The sequence below is a fragment of the Triticum dicoccoides genome, chromosome 1B (assembly GCF_002162155.2).
Source record: "Triticum dicoccoides isolate Atlit2015 ecotype Zavitan chromosome 1B, WEW_v2.0, whole genome shotgun sequence".
Lineage (NCBI taxonomy): Eukaryota > Viridiplantae > Streptophyta > Magnoliopsida > Poales > Poaceae > Triticum > Triticum dicoccoides.
In genome coordinates, this window is record NC_041381.1 from 466,804,859 (window position 1) to 466,825,845 (window position 20,987).

Below are 20,987 nucleotides of genomic sequence, written 5' to 3' on the forward strand. Positions count from 1 at the left end.
GCCCTCCCCTTCCACCGCTCCCTCCCGCTCCACCTCCCCTCCCTCCGCCTCACCCGGCCCCTCCTCCCTCCCCTCCCGCTCGCCTCCTCGGGCGGCGGCAGCAACATCGGCTCCGGCGGCGGTGGTGGCGATGACGACCTCCCCTCAGGCGGAGGAGGAGACGAGGACGAGGGCGAGGGCGGCGACGACGCGTCCGTCAACAGGAGGGAGGCGCTGTTCGTGCTGGCGCAGCTGGGAAGGAAGCTCGAGAGCCTCCCGGCCGACATGGCCGCGGCCGTGGAAGGCGGGCGCCTCCCCGGCGAGATCGTGCGCCGGTTCGCCGATCTCGAGAAGTCGCCCATGTTCCGCTGGCTGCTCCAGTTCGGCGGCTTCAGGGAGCGCCTCCTCGCCGACGACCTCTTCCTCGCCAAGGTCGCCATGGAGTGCGGCGTCGGCATCTTCACCAAGGTCCGTGTGAAAATGAAGCCCACTCCGTGTATTTTCCACATAGTAGCATCTCGTTTCTGTGGTTTGCGCTTCAGATCGTCAGATGTGGTTTGGTTTGCTCTGCTTTGACTGGCTTCACTGTAGAAGTTTCTGTGGTCTAGACTTCAAAGGCCCAACTCTGATGTGTGTGGTAGATTGTCGTATGAGTCGGGCTTTGGCCCGATGGCGATGCGTGCCCGACTCTGGCTTGTTGTCGACGTCGCTTCAGGGTTTGTTGGAGGCGTTGTTTGGACGAGCGCTTCGGTGAGAAATGGGGCGGGAATATTTCTCTGCTGTGACAAGATGCCAATTGTTCACTAAATCGGATGTAGTATTCCATAATCTAATTGGACAGTCTACTAAGTGCTTTTCATTTCCTGTAATACAACAAAGGCAAATGTCGCTTTGCTAGATGAAGAAAGGAATACAGAATAAAACTAAAAGAAGCCTTTCTACGCTCTAAAGTATACTCTGTTGCTGGCAAACAACAAAGGCAAATGTTGCTGTTCTTGCCTTTCTCTGAGTAGCATTATTCGGTCACATCAGCCACAAAGCTCCAGAGCTACCAAGCTTTGTGGTGCCGTAGCACCACCAAAATGTCATAATAGAGCGTGCAATCTGGCATACTAAAAAAAAAGATTCAGCACAACGTACAAATGGTGGCTTCACCATTTCTCTCTTGCTGGCCTACGGTGCACAGTAAAAATAATAATTTCAATGTGTATACTAAATTTATGACATGATGATTCCCTCTGTAAACTAATATAACAGTACTACTACTCCGTCCCATAATGTAAGACGTTTTTTGGCACTAATGTAGTGTCAAAAAGCGTCTTACATTATGGGATGGAGGGAGTACATCTTATGGCAATATTTTTTTTTTCATAACTCTTTAGTAGTGCCATCGTGTGTTGGTAGCTTAGCATAGGAACCACAAAACTTGTTTGGTAGCACTAGAACTTCTCTCGTTGTGTATACTTTGTTTGACTAGTGCATACTTTGTTTTGTTGGCCAGTATGCAGTACTTTTTTCCAGTAAAACAAAATATGCACTAGTCACCTTCAGTTAACTCTTTGTGGACATATCCTTCAAATACAATCCCAGTGGCAGCCGGATGGGAACTCTGTACCCTAGGAATATGTACTCCCTCCGGTCCACACTAAGTCCTTTTAGCATTTTCTAGTTGAATATATACTCCGACTGCACATTTGCTCATGTTATTCCTATTTAGTCCCTCATTAATTTCATTGAGAACTGAGCCTATAACTCTACCGGGAGGAAAAACAGAAAGTTATACAGACAATTGAGGGGTAGCATTAACATTTTTCTACACCCTTAATTCTTGTGAGCCTATTTTGGATTGGAGGGAGTAGTGGCATGGACAACATTTGCTCATCTCCAGAGTTGAGAATTGAGAAAGTACATGCAATGCAACAGTGTACTTGGGTTCATTGTTGTTAGAAATATCAAGATATTTTGTCTCAAGTTGTATGCCTGAAACCTATTTTATATCTGCACTGTCTAAAGTATATACTCTGTTGCTGGCAAACAACAATGGCAAATGTTGCTGTTGTTGCCTTTCTCTAAGTAGCATTATTCGGTCACATCAGCCACAAAGCTCCAGAGCTACCAAGCTTTGCCGTAGCACCACCAAAATGTCATAATAGATCGTACAATCTAGCATACTACAAAAAAATGATTCAGCACAACGTACGAATGGTGGCTTCACCATTTCTCTCTTGCTGGCCTACGGTGCACAGTAAAAAAAATCTCAATGTTATACTAAATTTATGGCATGATGATAGACACTCCCTCTGTCAACAATTTAAGATCGTTTAGATTAGTTTACATAAGCAGTACATCTTATGGCAATACTTTTTTTTCATAACTCTTTAGTAGTGCTATCATGTGTTGGTACTTGGTAGCTTAGCATAGGAACCACAAAACTTGTTTGGTAGCACTAGAACTTCTCTCGTCATGTATACTTTGTTTTGCTGGCCAGTATGCAGTAGTTTTTCCAGTAAAACAAAGTACTTCCTCCGTCCCAAAATAAGTGTCTCAACTCTAGTGCAACTTTGTACTAAAGTTAGTACAAAGTTGAGACACTTATTTTGGGACGGAGGGAGTATGCACTAGTCACCCTCAGTTGATTCTTTGTGGACTTGTCCTTCAAATACAATCCCACTGGCAGCCGAATGGAAACTGTGTACCCTAGGAATATGTACTCCCTCCGATCCACACTAAAGTCCTTTTAGCATTTTCTAGTTGAATATATACTCCCACTGCACTTTTGCTCATGTTGTTCCTATTTAGTCCCTCATTAATTTCATTGAGAACCGAGCCTATAACTCTACCGGGAGGGAAAACAGAAAGTTATACAAACAATTGAAGGGTAACATTAACATGTTTCTACACCCTTAATTCTTGTGAGCCTATTTTGGATTGGAGGGAATGCAGGGCGTGGAGAACATTTGCTCATTTCCAGAGTTGAGAATTGAGAAACTACATGCAATGCAACACAGTGTACTTGGGTGCATTGTTGTTAGAAACATAAAGTTATTTTGTCTCAAGTTGTATGCCTGAAACCTATTCTATATCTGCACTTGCTTTTATTTGCGGGCAACTGCATTATTATGTGATTCAGTTTGCAACGCATATTTAAGTTCTGTACAGCTTATTTGACATATTTCTTTTTAATGTTGCTAGACCGCGGCAGAATATGAGCGAAGGAGGGAGAACTTTGTCAAGGAGCTTGACTTTGTGATTGCCGATGTGGTATGCTTCTATTATTTTTTGGGATATCCTTTACAAACTGGCGAGACTTTGCCTTTGATTCCGTATACTCGGAATTACTACCTACTCCCTCCGTTCCAAAATAGATGACCCAACTTTGTATTGGGTCATCTATTTTGGAACGGAGGGAGTATGTTCCAAAAACAGATGATGTTAATAAAAGCATGCACACAAACTTCTCTTGATAAAAGGCACAAGGTTTTCTGACTTAGCTAGTATTTTGTGCAAATATTTGCAAACCCCAGTAAATTGTTTAACGGGCTTCATATTACGGGTCGAATAAAGCAATTTACTTTTGATTCGTGATTTCGGTCATCATTTTGTTTTCCTTTCAGAAATCAGAACAAAGAATTAATACACACTTTTGGTTGACCCTGCGAAGCTGTGCTACTGCTAGAGGTTGTTAATGTGTTAGGATTCCCAAATGAACCTTTTTTAGATTTGTTGCCAAAATAAATAAAAAGATTGATCTTCAAAATATATAACCTGCATTTTAGACCCAGTCCTAAGAGCACAGACCTGCCCCCTTTCCTTCTCCACCCGCCAAGCTTTACAAAGTTCTTTTGCATTTTTTTCCTGAAAACAAGAGGTGTTCTGCCGCTCTAATATTTTTTTACCGGAATTCGCGCTGCTCTAATTTAGTAGGGTTAGTGTTTAAAATATAGGGGTGGGCAAGCTTGACAAATGACTAACCACTTGCATGCTTGCGTTCATGCAGGTAATCTTGTAGTCCAAAAGTTACATTTATCTAAAAATACACTACTTGATTTGAAGCGCACAAATGATTTTTTAAAACTCTTCTGATTACTAGTCTTAATCTCTTGTTGCAATACTTTCTAGGTCATGGCAATAGTTGCAGACTTCATGCTTGTTTGGCTTCCTGCTCCAACTGTCTCTCTGCAACCAGCACTATCAGTGAATGCTGGGGCTATTGCTAAATTCTTCCACAACTGCCCGGATAATGCATTCCAGGTAACATGATATCAACTTATTTCCCCCTTTCCTAGTGGTACAGTGAAAATTCTACTTTTCTGAAAAGGAAAATATTTATCTTTTCCTTGAAACTTGTAATGGAACTTATGTGACTTCTTCTGCAGGTCGCTTTGGCTGGAAGTTCATACACATTTTTGCAGAGATTTGGAGCTATTATGGTAAAGATTAACTATCTGTGCTCTGTTTTGACTTGTTTAGAGTGTGTTTGTTACAAACTAATGATTCGTCTTCTTTCAGAGGAACGGCGCAAAACTTTTTGCAGTAGGAACGAGTGCATCTTTGGTAAGTTTGTTATGCTGTAATTTTGATGTTTCTGACAAACAGTACTACCATTGTGTTTTTATTCAATTGTAATTGCATTGCCTTGATGCTATGCGAGGAATCGATATAAGCTTCTATCATCTTTAAAAAAAAAAAATCTTGAAATAGCATGAACTATTATTTTCCTTTTCTCAAGTACTCTGTTCTCGTAGGAAGAAGTAACCATTTAGTACTCCCACAAAAACATGCAAACGGTAATATTTAGAAGAGGTTGTTATTTTTCATGTAAGCACTCGTTATGGTTAAGCTTCATGCACTAACCAACGTAACCAAAAGTCCGAACTGATGGAAAGAGCTAGGCAATCCACATATATACTTCAACACCTCCTCTCACGTGCGTCGCAGGAAGAAAGTCAACACGTGGATAGACTCAGAGGTATGGCTTAAGAGGCCTATACGTGGATAAATTGCGAAAGCCAGGACTTGAACTCAAGACCTTAGCTCTGATACCATGTTAAGCTTCATGCACTGCCAAACCAAAAGTCCGAACTGATGGAAAGAGCTAGGCAATCCACATATATACTTCAACAATTATGTCATGCGCTGCTCAGTTGTTTAATTGAAAATCTCGAGGCCTTGTAGTGTGCAACTTAATAAATTAAATGGTAATCATTAAGTTGATATGTTAGCACTGCAACTGTATATTATGACCTTGAAGCCTCAATCAGATATGTCGGTTAATTCTTAAATAAAGAACAAGCATGCCTTGCAGAGTGCCACTGATCTTGTATTAGGTGAAGGGAACATTTGAAAAGCCAAGGAGCATGGTGAAGTGATGATACAATTTGTTTTTGGTTCCACATAGGAACAGCATGTTTTTTAGATAATGACATAGTAACAACTAGTCAGTGCCACTTTTATTCTTCAAATACTAAAGTCCTTATGAAAAGCTTAAAAAGATTTGGGACCAAAAGCGGTTAGCAGTGACCATTGAATAAGTTTCTTCAGCTTGAGTTGGGTTCCAAATGCTTACAAGTATCAATTGACATTTTGTACCCAAAACAAACGTGCTACCGAACTGTGCGCCACATCCCTTTTCCAAAGCACAGCTTGGGGAACTTCAATATCGACGGGCTTGCTAGCTAAATGGCGCAATTTTTTTTTCAGATTGGCACGGGTGTGACCAACGCAATTATAAAGGCAAGAAAGACTGTTAACAAGGATGATGCTGGCGAAGTTGAGGATATCCCAATTGTTTCAACTAGTATTGCCTATGGTGTATACATGGCAGTTTCTAGTAACCTCAGGTACCATGCAATATTTCAATTATTACTCTATGTGATATGTTTAATTTGCATGAAGTGATTTAATATTTCCCAAGAGCTTAAGATGAACCTTTCTAATGATTATATTATGTTTAATTCCGCTTCCGTTCCGGTTGGGACATTATGAAGGCTCCAAAAACCGTCTAGTAAATAATTGTACAAAAGCAGGACACTAGGATATGGAAACCTGAAAATTTGTGCGGACAAAAATAACGAAAACTAAAGCAACTGAACTTCTTCTATAACAGGTACCAGGTTCTGGCTGGAGTGATCGAACAGCGGATGCTCGAGCCGTTACTACACCGCCACAAACTAGCATTGAGTGCGCTGTGCTTTGCGGTTCGGACGGGGAACACATTCTTGGGTTCTCTACTGTGAGTAATCTGTAGTCTGCAGGATGTTAACTCTGAATTTAAACATGAAATTCTGATGCGGTCACTTACTGGCTGAACATTTTTGCTTTGCAGGTGGGTTGACTATGCCAAGTTTATAGGCATACAATAAGTTGAAGACAGACCTAGAATTGCACAAATCATTCGCAATGTTGATTCGTCGCTACGCCATATCCCATATCCTTACCGTGCTTCCTATCCTGACTCATCTGCCTTCATAGGAGACACTAACGACAGAGGTCGATTGCTTTTGCTGGAAAAGAAAGATGCGTGCAGAGAAATGGTAATTTGTCGAATTCCCAAGAACAAGCGCTTGGATTCTATTTGGTGGCTTGTGAGTTTTGTCCTGTTAGAACTCGATTCGTTTCAGACGATGGTTTTGCAGTCGTTTCTGTTGCGCAAGTATGTTCCTGTGCTCTGGCTTGTTCTGTTTAAAATTTGCGCAGATAACAGAGATCATCTGGGTTCTGCATGACGCACGTCTTGACGTGTGGTTATGAGACTTCATTCTTCCCTTGAAGCTTAGCTATTGGGAGACCTATTGTCTTAGTCCCTGGAGCTGCCTATAAGGGTAGGGTGCGTGTGTAAGGACGCTTGTATGGGTGAGTGTGCGTACTGTTGTGAGCGTCTGCATCTCTGTCGTTCGTAAGCCACCGACTGATTGCACCGTTTCATCGTCTGCGTCATGCTCTCGCCACGTTTCCAGTGACACATGCCGGGGACGATCTTATCCTTCCACGGGGGCCTTGGCATTTTGCACCTTCGCAAGTTTGCTGCCGCCCTCCGGCTGAGGTGGCTATGGCTTGAGTGGAATGACCCACCCTCCGGCTGAGGTGGCTATGGCTTGAGTGGAATGACCCACCTCGTGCGTGGTGTGGATTGGGGACGCCTTGTACGACTTCTGACCGCGACCTTTTCACGGTCTTGACTGAGGTTAAGATCGGCGATGGACAGAAGGCTTCCTTCTGGGAATCTTTTTGGCTTCAGGGCGTTAGGCCCAAAGATATTGCGCCAAAGATTTTCGATATTTCACGCAAGAAAGGTGTTACGGTCGCCACGGCCTTAAGGGATGAGCACTGGATAGCACAAATCAACATTGACGCTGGCCTCACTCTAGAACACCTTCAACAATTCTTGGCCCTTTGGGAGAAGCTAGCGACTGTGGCCATTCAGCCGGGTGTCCAGGACTTCATATTGTGGAAGTCAACCAATGATGGGCAGTACTCTGCAAAGTCTGCTTATTTGGCGCAGTTTCATGACCTCCCGCTCTCAAGTTTGGCTGCTGCGGTTTGGAAGGCGTGGGCTCCCCCCAAATGCAAATTTTTCGCGTGGCTCGTTATTCACAACAGAGTTTGGACAGCTGATAGGCTTCAGAGGAGAGGATGGCCAAATTGTGACAAATGCCCACTCTGCAGTCAGGTGCAAGAATCTGCAGCACACCTGATCTTCAAGTGTCGTTTCTCTGTTCGGATTTGGAATGCGGTCTTCTCATGGCTTGGGCTTGCTATCCCCACGGATCCGTGGCTCCTGTTCGATTCGGTGAAATCTTGGTGGGATGTGGTTCTCTCTGATAATACACTCCCGACGAAGGCCCTATCTTCCCTGTTACTTCTTGTGGGATGGGAGATATGGAATGAAAGGAATGCTCGTGTCTTCAGGATCAAAGCGGCGCCGGTGGCGATTGTCATGCGACGCATCAAAGAGGAAGTTTCGATTTGGGCCGTTGCAGGCGCTAAGCATTTGCGTAATGTAATGCCGCGAGAGTAATTGTTTTGCTTTTCCGCCGCTTGGCGATGTCTGTTCTGAAACCTCTTCTTATTAAATGAAAATGGCAAGTCTTTTGCCTTGTTTCAAAAAAAATCTTATCCTTCCACAACCGCTTAGGTCCACCTGTAGGTCCGGTAACGAAGCTTTCCAGCGCGGTGCTGCCTCCCCCGACCTTCCCTCTTGTGTGCAGTCGCAAGCTGCTATTGCTGTGAGCTGTGAAAGCAAGCCAACATTGCTGCAAAGGGTGAGCCTCCTATGCTGCAAAGGCCAGTCATTGGTGGCGCCTCCATTGTTGTTGCCGCGAAGCATGCTAACGCAGTGACGTGCTATGAAGGGGAGCCACTGGTGCTGCATAGGGTGACCGCTATTAATGCATGCGCATGGGTGATCGGTGCTTCAAAGGGGTCACCGGTGTTGAGAGACAGGGAGTCAACGCGCAACAACAACAAAAAAAAATCCACCCTGGGTGTCATGGTCTAGGTCTCAAGAATGGCACATTGCTACAGGCCGACATACTCGGCGTTGTCGCTGCTCGTCACCTCTGGCGGCACACTTGGCGTTGTCGCTGCTCATCACCTCTGACTGTGTTGAGCTTTTGCAACAACGGTGGTGTTGCAGACAACAGAAATGTGGAGGCCGGTCGGATTGCAATATTGTGGTAGTTGGATTGCAATATGATTGATGTTGCGGCCAAGACACAATGTCTTGATGTTGCGGCCAAGACACAATGTCTTGATGTTGCGGCCAGGACGCAATGTCAACATGATGCTGCAACGACAACGTTCTGCAACATCATCAATGTTGCAACAGCTACACTACAACATGATCAATGTTTTTTAGAGAAAAGGCTCGGCCAAGCCCGAGAAGGTCTTGGAACCCGACTTTGAATTAACAAAGCCATCAACCAGCTAGGATACAATCAACAGTACAAGCTAATCCGAAAAGAAGAAGAAACAGGGGATGCAACCCCAAATGGCAACTACAAGGTGAAGAGGTAAGCAAATGACTATGGAGCATGAAGCAGAAGCTACAGCCACAAGGTCTTGTCCATCAGTGCACCCGTAGCAGAAGAATTGCCGACGCCCCAAGAACGAAGCACATTAGGAAGTTGCAGAAGGGCGAAGTCGCCACCGTAGACACGGCCGAAAGAGGAGCACCGCAGCCACAGAACAAAACCAGAGCTCACCAGGAGCATCTGCCCTCACCAACAACACATCATGGGCGCCGGAGAGGGGACCCCTATCCCCTCTCACCCAGGCTCGAGGGCGCCGCACCGCCGGACTCACTGGAGCACTTGGGGAAGGAGCACACCGCCTGGACGAGACACCAGACCTTCCCAAAGTTGCGGCGCAGTAGATCAGACGGGTCGCCACCAGGAACCAGACGAGCTCGCCACGCGCACCCACCATCCCCCATGCCCAAGTGAAAGATCGTGGATGTCGCCTAGAGGAGGGGGGTGAATAGGTGCCTTAAAATAATTATGGTTTAGGCTTGAACAAATGCGGAATAAAACTAGCATTTAATTTGTCAAGCACAAAACCTAAAATAATTAGGCTCACCTATGTGCACCAACAACTTATGCTAAGCAAGATAAACAACAAAGTGATATCAAGATATATAACATGTCATACTATGGCTACCACAAAGTAAAGTGCATAAGTAAAGGGCTCGGGTAAGAGATAACCGAGGCACGCGGAGACGAGATGTATCCTGAAGTTCACACCATTGCAGATGCTAATCTCCGTTTGGAGCAGTGTGGAGGCACAATGCTCCCCAAGAAGCGACTAGGGCCCACTATAATCTCCTCACGCCCTCGCACAATGCAAGATACCATGATTCCACTAAGGGACCCTTGAGGGAAGTCAACGAACCTGTACAAATGGCAACCCTTGGAGCGGTTACCGAACCCGTACACTTTGGCAACCCTTGGGGGCGGTAACCAGTACCCGTCAAATTGCTCGGGGCGATCTCCACGACCTAATTGGAGACCCCAACGCTTGCCCGGAGCTTTCCACCATAATGATTGAGCTCCAAGGCACCATCATCTGTCTAGGGTGCCCAAGCACCAAAGAGGAAGAAGCTCTAGGGTACCAAGCACCCAAGAGTAATAAGCTACTCTACTTCACTTCCACGTATCACTGTGGAGAACTCAAACCAATGCAACTAATGCAATGGCAAGGGCGCACGGAGTGCCCAAGTCCCTCACTCCCAAATCCCACCAAAGCAACGAAAGCTATGGAGGAAAATGAGAGGAAGAACAAGAAGGTGAACACCAAAAACTCCAAGATCTAGATCCAAGGGGTTCCCCTCACATAGAGGAGAAAGTAATTGGTGAAAATGTGGATCTAGATCTCCTCTCTCTTTTCCCTCAAGAACTAGCAAGAATCCATGGAGGGATTGAGATGTAACAAGCTCAAAGAAGGTCAATAATGGGGGGAGAACACAAGCTCAAGAGATTAGAACCATTGGGGAAGAATACCCCCTTTTATAGGTGGGGAAAATTCCAACCGTTATGCCTTCGGCCCATGCATAAGCGGTAGTACCGCTTGTACGAGCGGTACTTCCGCTAGCACGGAAATTCCAGCACTGCGCGTTCAACTGAGCAAGTCCGAGAGGCGGTAGTGTTGTCGGAGTGGTACTACCACTCCCACCAGTGGTACTACTGCGTAGTGTTGAGCGAGCAGGTGAGACAACGGTAGTAGAGTAAGATAGTGCGGTAGTGCTGCACGGAGCGATACTATCGCCCGTTACTACCGCACTACTTCCACCAGAAGGACAGAGCAGTACAGAAGGAATAAAACAAGCAGTACTTCAAGCGATAGAGAAACAATGGTAGTTCCGTCGGAGCGGTACTACCGCGGGCAGAGCGGTACTACCACTTATATACCTCAAGTAAGCCCAAGCAAACAGATGGATGCAGGAAAACCAGAACTGCCACAACTTCTGTGAACAAACTCCGAATTGAGCAAACTCAAGCTTGTCAGATAGATGACGACGAGTACTATCCAAACTCAATCTGTCGGTTATAGTAAGAAGAGGCAGGGGAGATATGCGTAAGATATAAAGATGTGAAACCTCTGTGAATGAAGAACCGACATAAACTCCAACATTGAAAATATCATAGAAGATGCATATATGAACTCCGTTTTTGATGAACTCGGGCTTGTCATGTAGATGACCAAAAGGTCTAAAACTCACAAAGAGAATCACCAAACAAGAACCAAGAAGGATGATGCAAGGATGCAATGGTTTGAGCTCTCTACGAATGATACGATCAAGCTACTCACTTGAGAACCCCCTTGATAATACGCAATCGATCCTATAACCCGGTCTCCCAAGTACCACCATGAGACCGGTAAAATAGAAAACCTATCAAGGGCAAACCTTTGCCTTGCACAAAGTCCACTTGAGCTAGATGATGATGATCTTGACTCCCTCAAGTTGGACCACCTTTCTTGATTGCGTTGGCCCGATGAAGACAAGTAGATAGATCCCCCATACTCCACTATGGGTGAGCCACTCTTTGTCACATCTTCACAAGTCTATTGTCACCATAATGGACGACAAGCTTCAAGCATGATCTCTTCATGATGCTCCACTTGAACTTGCACACCGCAATCTTGATGATGATCACCACTTGATGTCATCCTCCATGGGTTGTATGAGATCTTCCTCTTTATGCTAGCCCATGGAAACATACCTAACCCCACAAAGAACTCTCACGTAGACCATGAGTTAGTACATAAAGCGTAATGGACAATTCTTACCATACCATGGGATCACTTCATCCCTATTGGTACATCTTCTACGCTTTGCGTGTTGATCAACTTAATTCCCACTTGAACTTAGTCTTGATCAACCTTGTATCATGTCTTCTACATGACAATCTTTGGATAATTCCTTGAGTAGCACTTTGGTCAACACATAAACTCCTTGAAACCAACACATGGACTTTAAGAAATGCCTATGGACAAATCCTTCAAATATAACTCAAGGCAACCATTAGTCCATAGAGATTATCATCAATTACCAAAACAAAACATGGGGGCAGCGCATGTTCTTTCACCAAGGCGGCTGAGGGAGTCCTGGACTAAGGGGTCCTCGGACAGCCAAACTATATACATTGGTCGGACTGTTGGACTATGAAGATACAAGATAGAAGACTTCGTCCTGTGTCCGGATGGGACTCTCCTTGGCGTGGAAGGTAAGCCTGGCGATTCGGATATGTAGATTCCTTTCTCTGTAACCGACTTTGTATCGCCCTAGCCCCCTCCCGGTGTCTATATAAACCGGAGGGTTTAGACTTCTAGGGTTAGAGTTATAATCATCATAACCTCATAGGCTAGACTTCTAGGGTTTAGCCAATACGATCTCGTGGTAGATCAACTCTTGTAATACTCATATTCATCAAGATCAATCAAGCAGGAAGTAGGGTATTACCTCCATATAGAGGGCCCGAACCTGGGTAAACATTGTGTCCCCCGCCTCCTGTTACCATTAGCCTTAGACACACCGTTCGGGACCCCCTACCCGAGATCCGCGGTTTTGACACCAACATTGGTGCTTTCATTGAGAGTTCCGCTGTGTCGTCAAAGATAGGCTTGATGGCTCCATCAATCATCTACAACAATGCAGTCCAGGGGCAGATCTTCCTCCCCGGACAGATCTTCTTATTTGGCGGCTTCGCACTGCGGGCCAACTCGCTTGGCCATCTAGAGCAGATCGATAGCTACGCCCCTGGCCATCAAGTCAGATTTGGAAGCCTGGATTTTGTGGCCAATATCCACGGAGACTTGACCTTCGAGGGATTCGAACCCATGACGGCTGTCCACGACCACTATGATGATCATGACCTAGATCTGTCATCTGGCCGCATACAGGAGATAGCGCCTGTGACCGCCCTGGCCCTAGAGATGGAGTGAACTGCTGCATCCGAAGACGGGAAACTCAACCCCGCCGCGGAGGCCGCAAACTCAGTGGCGCTTGAGCCACACACAGACCAACATCAGGTTGGGTTGATGTTATCGGAATCCCGGACTCGTCTCCGTACATGGGTTCCGGACCACAGGCATCTGCATCCATCGAACCTAATTGGGCGCTGGTCTTGGAGTTCAGCTCTGCAGACATCTTCCAGCACTCGCCTTTTGGCGACGTGTTAAATTCATTGAAATCCCTCTCCCTGTCAGGGGACTCTCGGCTGAACTATGTCCGGCTAGAATGGGAAGCGGATGACGAAGAACTTCGTTGCCCACCCACCACCCACTTAATAGCCATTGTCGACGACTTAACCGACATGCTTGATTACGACTCCGAAGACATCAACGGTATGGACGACGATGCCGGAGAGGAGCAGGAACCACATCATACAGGGCGTTGGACAGCTACATCGTCATATGACATTTACATGGTGGACACACCTAAGGAGAATGAGCCGACGGCGATAACAACATGCCTGTCGATGAACCTCCCAAACGCCGGCGTCCTAAACGCCGACCTTGATCCAGCAAACGGAAAAACAACAACATTGTCACGGACGATGATGGTAATCTGAACCAAGCCGAGGACCCCGCGGACCCAGCGTTGGAGCAGGGCACGCGAGAGGACGGCGAACACAGTCCGAAGATGTTATCCGACCACAACGATGCCGAAGATATTAATTACCAACCTGTCTCTGAAGAGGAGACCAGCCTGGGCGACGACGAGTTCGTCATCCTAGAAGAACCATTAGAACAAGAACGCCTCCACCAGAGGCTCATCGCCACCACAAGGATCCTGAAGAAGTAGAAGCAGCGGCTTAAAGCCGCACAGGATACACTCAATGACAAATGGAACGAAGTGCTAGACGTGAGGAAAAATACAGCAGTAATCGCCAAACAAAGAGCTATCCTAAATGTAAGCTGCTGCCCGAATTCGACGACGAGGCTATCGCGCCAATACCGCCGAAGAACAATATGGCCGATTGGCCGGACCGACCACATCATGGTCGCGATAGAGCGGCTAGCAATGTCGTACACAAGCCCACACCCCTCCCCGCAAAGGAAGGAAGGCTACGGCCCAGGACCAGAAACACGATCTACGTGAGGACCTGGACAAAAAAGATGGCAAAGCTAGGTCCATCTATGGATCTAGGGAACGTGCTCCTACACGGGATCACGATTATCAAACAAAATACGTCGGCCATTTACCAGCTCAGAACCAATACCGCACATCGCAACCGTCGGACCCAATCCACGACACAGCCAGATACAGGGGTGCCACACACCCCCCGTGCTTCACCGATGAGGTGCTGGAACACGATTTTCCAGAGGGGTTCAAAACCATAAACATCGAGGCGTATGATGGAACGACGGACCCTACGGTTTGGATAGAAGACTTTATTCTTCATATCCACATGGCCCGCGGAGATGACCTCCACGCCATCAAATATTTACCCCTCAAGCTAAAAGGACCAGCTCGACACTGGCTAAAAAGCCTCCTTGAAAATTCTATAGGAAGCTTGGAGGAACTTGAGGATGCTTTTCGGGCCAATTTCCAAGGGACCTATGTCCGGCCCTCGGATGCAGACGATCTAAGTCACATAATCCAGCAACCCAAAGAATCAGCCCGTAAGCTTTGGAACCGGTTTCTCACTAAGAAGAACCAAATCGTCGACTGTCCGGACGCCGAAGCCTTAGAGGCCTTCAAACACAGTGTCCGAGAGGAATGGCTAGCCAGACACCTCGGCCAGGAAAAGCCAAGGACAATGGCCGCCTTAACTACACTCATGACCCGCTTTTGCGCGGGCAAAGACAGCTGGTTAGCCCATAGTAGCACGAGCGACCCCGGCACATCCGAAGTCAGGGACGGTAATGGAAAACCACAATGCAACAAAAATAAACGTCGGAATAATGAAGAAAGCCCAGACAATATAGTGGTAAACGCCGGATTCCGGGGCTCCAGACCTAGTCAACGGAAGAAGGCATTTAAAGGCAACAAAGACAGTCCATCCAACCTGGATAAAATTCTAGATAGGCCCTGCCAAATTCATGGCACTCCCAACAAACCAGCCAATCATACCAACAGAGAATGTTGGGTCTTCAAGCAGGTCGGCAAACTCAACACCGAAAACAAAGGGAAGGGACCTCAGAGCGAAGATGAGGATGAACCTCGCCAGCCTAACACGGGGGGACAGAAGAAATTTCCATCGAAGATCAAAACAATGAACATGATATACGTCACTCATATCCCAAAGTGGGAACGCAAGCGTGCACTCTGAGATGTCTACGCCGTCGAGCCCGTCGCCCCCAAGTTCAACCCATGGTCGGCCTGTCCGATCACCTTTGATCGCAGGGATCATCCGACTAGTATCCGTCACGGGAGTTCAGCTGCCCTAGTGCTCAACCCAATAATCGATGGATACCACCTCACTCGAGTCCTCATGGACGGCGGCAGCAGTCTCAATCTAATATATCAGGACACTGTCCGCAAGATGGGGATAGACCCGTCAAGAATCAAGCCAAGCAGCACTACCTTTAAAGGAGTCATACCGGGTGTGGAAGCCCGCTGCACGGGCTCTGTAACATCGGATGTTGTATTCGGCTCTCTGAACAACTTTCGAAGCGAAGAACTAATCTTCGACATTGCTCCATTCTGAAGTGGCTATCATGCACTACTCGGAAGAACGGCCTTCGCCTGTTTTAACGCAGTCCCGCATTATGCTTATCTAAAACTCAAAATGCCTGGACCTTGTGGCGTCATTACGGTCAGTGGAAATATGGAGCGCTCTCTTCGCACAGAGGAATACACGGCGGCTCTAGCAGTCAAAGCACAAATGGCCTATTCAAGCCAAACTGCTCATCGGTCGTTAAGACCACATACACAGTTAAACGTGTCCGGCACACACCTCAGTGCGGCAACTCAGATAAACCCGAGCTCGATTAGCAGCTACGACCCCATCAACCGCCCCATAAAGAGATACACTCAAAATTCCTTGGGCGGCTTCGGGGGCACTCCGCACACAAAAGGTCCATAGTTCGGCTTGACCCTATTCGGACCCTAGAAGTTATCCTTCACGGTTTATTACAACGAACCGACTCTACTTACAGCCACACCAGATTCTTTTACCTGGTCTTCCTTTTTCTTTTCTTTCCTTTTTTCTTTACAGATGGCCATCATACTATACCCTTCAAGGACACTTCACAACAGAGACAAAGGCGCAGACGTGCAGCAGGGCCCCGCATTAAGGTTTCTTTTCTAGATTGAGACCCTATGCAAACCTTTTTTTATTTCTTGTTGTTTTATACTTTCCGGGCATGTAAAATGTCCGAGAAAGATACCGGCATTATCTGTAAACATATGGCTCGCCGTACTAAAGTGGATGTTATAGAAGCAGCCCGGTTCGTATTGTGTTTTGAGATTTATGCTCTCACCATTCGCGCTCGTTCCCCATGTCGGATTGCCACACGTGCCTTGATACCATGGGTTTATCACTAGGGGTTGTATTCAGCCCGGTGTATATTGTAAAGTCCGAACACCTATAGGGAGTGTTCAGCGTCGCGAGTTTGGCCTTATATGCATCAGCTCTGAATTATGTCTTTGGTCAATAGTTGGGTTGCCTGGCTCCTGTGCTTACTACCTTATGTTCCGCTATATCGGCTAGGGTAGTAAAGGGAGAACTACTGCGATTGTGTCCCGGCTAGCTCGGATGAGCACCTCAGTAGAGAAAGCCGAAAACTGATTGTCATGATGCGGCGAGAGCTGGTCAACCACTCGATGACTCATCAGAATCTTCACGATTCCCTCCGTGTTAAACGAAGGACCTTCCTTCTGGTAACGTATGTACACACACCGTATTCGGATAACTGCAGACATACCAAGGGCTATATAGTAGCCCCACTGTCAAACTCCTCTGGCTAAGTGAAAGTGTTAAAGCTATATAGTCCGATTGCCTAGTTCGTCGCACTAACACCTCCTTAACGGACCAAGACGTTGGGTCAAGTGTGATCAAGTGCTTTTCCGAACACCCCCGCATTATACGCGAGGGGGCTGAAGCCGACGACTGTAAACTTTCTGATTGTATATAAAAAGACGGCTGCACGGGAGGCACCAAAACTTTTCAGGCAAAAAGTATAAAAACACAACCTTCGTATGTCATAATATTGTTATTACAATCTTGATACAGTTTACTCGAACATAATATTTTTCGAGCACTGGCCCTCTATTAAGCGGGCACCCTCTAGAACATCTTCAAAGTAATGTTTTGGCATGTTAAGGTCCTTGCCTTCGGGTGGACTCTGCGCTGCAATATCGGTGGCCGTCATCTTCGCCCAGTATATCTTGACACGGGCAAGGGCCATCCGTGCACCTTCTATGCATGTTGACCGCTTCACAATGTTGATACGCGGCACCGCATTAACAAGCTGCCGCACCAAACCGAAATAACTATCCGGAATGGGTTCAGTTGGCCACAGCCGGGCTATAACGTCCTTCATGGCGGTGCGGGACATCTTGTGGAGCTCGTCCCATTGGGCCATCTGTTCGTTCAACAGTCGACGCTTCCGTGTATCAAATTGCAACCAAAACAACTTTTCAGTTACATGTCCTTCTTGCGCGTGGAAAAACTGACTCGCATCGGCAGCACTCTTCGGCAGGTCCATAAAGGATTCTGGAGAACTCCACTGTTGATTCAGCGGCGCATACTTCGGATCACCAAACTTAGTTTGCAACAAAAAGGGCTTACCAGCCGTGATCTCCCCAGCTTGTCGGATATCCTCCCGAGCTACTCTAGACTCGGACCGGGCTTCCTTCGCCTCTCGTAAGGCCTTGTCCAGATCGGCCGCTTTGGCTTTGTTATCTCTCTCAAGATCTTGGCATCGGCTAGTGGCATTCTTCAACTCAACTGCCATGGTAGATACTCTCTCCTGGCACTAAAGCCGAGCAGTCTGCTCTACTTTCAATTCGGTGGCTGCCTTCTCGACAGCCGCATTACTCATCCTCGCTTGCTCCTTGGCCCGGGCAAGTTCTGCCCGAAGGATCTCCACTGTGGCGGCACTATCTGCAGTTATGCATATGCAAATTTTCAGTATCACGCTCATTTCACAATATTAGCATGTACTAAGTGCCCTGGAGACATACCTTGCGCCTCGTCGAGCCGCCTGTTTATAAACATGATGTCATCATCCGCCGCATCAACTTTCTGCTTCAAATGTGCTACCTCGGTAGCTTGGGTAGTCCCCACGGATGTAGCAACCTATGTTTCAATTAGTCATATCATTTCCTGGGCGTATATTTTTGATCCTTTAATCGCATTCCTTTGGATGCCAACCAGAGTCTCAGGGGCTACTATCTATACACAGGTGCAATTCACATTTATAATGTAATTGAAATTACACCACTTACCTCGAAGCCTCTTAGTAGGCTAGAAAAGGCTTCGTTCAATTCACTTTTCACGGACCGAACTCTTTCCAACACCGTACCCATCAAGGTACGATGTTCCTCTAAGACAGAGGCATGTCGCAAAATGTTTATCAGTGCATCCGGCGTCCCTTGGACATTTGATAGTCTAGGACTTTGGTTGTTCCCTGTAGGGGCCGCACACCCCGGACCCTGGGCGGCCGAAGTATTACCTTTGGCCCCGGTCCTCATTGTCCCTTGCGCCACTTGCGGATCAGGAAGGATCCTCCGGGACGTCACCTCGGCATCATTTGCCTTGTCAGGCAGGGAGATCTGTGGAGGCATCTCGCTCTCCATCATCTCCGGAAGTAGATCCCCCGAAGAGGAGGACTATTGAGGAGGGCTGCGGGCCGGACTGCAAACATGAGTTTAAAACATTACCCTTATAGCCAGCAAAGAACGGGACATGTTTAAAACACCCGGATTCACTTACGATGCGGCCGAGGGCCTGTCTTTGCAGGGTGACTGCATGTCAATATCACCCCCTGACTGGGATACCTTCCCCCGCTTACAAGCTTGTCTTTCCGAGTCTTCAGGAGCGGCCCTTTTCTTCCCATGGGGATATGGGATATCAGTTCGCTCTTCCCTTCCACCTTTGGAAGCGGGAGTTCCAATCTCCCCGGATGAATTGCTTGGTGAGCCTCCAAAGCGGAAGCTGCCTTGGATCTCTTCGTCCTCCTCTTTATCTTCCCCCGCCGACACTTGATATGGCGCCGGAGCCAGCATCCTTGTTAATAATGGAACGACAATATCTTCGGGAAGTGGAGCTGAACACCTGATTCTCTCCACCTTTAGCCAACCCTGGTCGGATAGAGTTTTATCAGGACAATATTGGACTAAATCATGTTCGGGGGTCAAGTACTTACTAGAGTATCCGGATGGTTGCAGTCAAGACCGATGTCTTCTGTAGAATCCGGCCACTGTTTTCGTGCGTCGAAGAACAATTTCCACATCTCTCTGAGCATCGTGCCAGAGAGGTGCTGAAGAGTCTATGGACCTTCCGGATTAAATTCCCACATGCGGAGAGGGCGTCGCTGACAGGGTAGGATCTGGCGGACTAACATTACTTGGATTACATCGATGAGGCCTGTGTCCTTCTCAATAAGGCCCCGGATGCGGCTTTGCAGTGTCCGCACTTCATCTGTAGACCCCCAGTCCAGCCCCTTGTTGCTCCACGATGCGAGCTGTGGTGGGGGACCAGACCGAAATGCATGACCAGCTACCCGCTTTGTGCCGTGGGGTTCGGTGATGTAGAACCACTCCCGTTGCCATAAGTCAGAAGATTCTGCAAAGGAGCCCTTTGGCTAAGTGGAGTTGATGAGATTTCTTATTGAAGCGCCTCCGCACTCCGCTTGTTTCCTGTCGATTACCTTCGGTTTCACGTTAAAGGTCTTAAGCCATAAGCCGAAGTGTGGGGAAATACGGAGGAAGGCCTCGCATGTGGTGATGAATGCCGAGATGTGGAGGAAGGAGTCCGGGGCTAGATCGTGGAAATCTAGCCCGTAATAAACATGACCCCTCGAACAAAGGGTTGGAGTGAAATCCCAAGCTCTCGAAGGAAGTGAGAGATAAACACGACCCTCTCATTGGATCTGGGAGTAGGAATAACCTGCCCTTGAGCAGGAAGCCTATGGTAGATCTCTGCAGTCAAGTATCTTGCCTCCCTGAGCTTCGAGATGTCTTCCTTTGTGACAGAAGAGGCCATCCACCGGCGTTGAAGGCTGTGTCCGGACATGGTTGGAAGCTCGAAGCGACTGGATTGACCCTTGGGTGTTGGAACTCGAGGCGGGAGGGGGAGGAAGGGACTAGCACGGAAGGAAAAGGACAGGCCTTAGCCCCTTTATAAAGACGACGAATATCAAACGTCCCTCCGTGGCCTTAAAACATGCCTATTCCCTAGGATACGTGCCAACAGGACGGTTGGGTTACCCACGCCTGTGTTGATGAAAGTCCCGTAATAAGGGGACACGATCTCTACCTTGACGAGACGTGCCAATGAAAACCGCCTCCCGAAATGTGGGGAGGCGGGCTAGAAAACGATTCGCGATAATGGCAGGGTGATGATATAATGCCACCAAGATCGTCAGCGGATTGGACTCATGAAATATTATACTCTCTGTAGGTACATGTGGATTTTGTTTTGCAGAGCCGGACACGATTCTTGTGTTCGGAATTTACGTTGAAGTATTCGGAGAAGGAACCCGCCTTGCAATGCCGAAGACAATCTGTGCGCCGGACTCATCGTCATTGAAGCCTGGTTCAGGTGCTACTGAGGGAGTCCTGGACTAAGGGGTCCTTGGATAGCCGAACTATATACATTGGTCGGACTGTTGGACTATGAAGATACAAGATAGAAGACTTCGTCCCGTGTCTGGATGGGACTCTCCTTGCCGTGGAAGGCAAGCCTGGCGATTCAGATATGTAGATTCCTTTCTCTGTAACCGACTTTGTATCACCCTAGCCCCCTCCCGGTGTCTATATAAACTGGAGGGTTTAGACTTCTAGGGTTAGAGTTACAATCATCATAACCTCATAGGCTAGACTTCTAGGGTTTAGCCAT

General features: G+C 47.2%; 1 protein-coding gene across 2 annotated transcripts in view; it reads left to right on the forward strand.

Moving 5' to 3' along the window:
- Positions 1-6,683, forward strand: part of LOC119341602 (protein RETICULATA-RELATED 4, chloroplastic-like) — a 7,314-nt gene extending 631 nt beyond the window's left edge. The window contains exons 2-9 of one of the 2 annotated variants that reach the window (XM_037613480.1): positions 4-447; positions 3,172-3,240; positions 4,099-4,230; positions 4,356-4,409; positions 4,489-4,533; positions 5,680-5,819; positions 6,086-6,211; positions 6,305-6,683. In XM_037613480.1, the coding sequence (XP_037469377.1) occupies positions 4-447; positions 3,172-3,240; positions 4,099-4,230; positions 4,356-4,409; positions 4,489-4,533; positions 5,680-5,819; positions 6,086-6,211; positions 6,305-6,341 (1,047 nt within the window). In that variant the 3' untranslated portion in view covers positions 6,342-6,683. Of the gene's footprint in view, positions 448-3,171; positions 3,241-4,098; positions 4,231-4,355; positions 4,410-4,488; positions 4,534-5,679; positions 5,820-6,085; positions 6,212-6,304 lie in introns of both variants that reach the window. The other variant, XM_037613475.1, reaches the window with a different exon arrangement.
- The last annotated feature ends 14,304 nt before the right edge of the window (positions 6,684-20,987 follow it).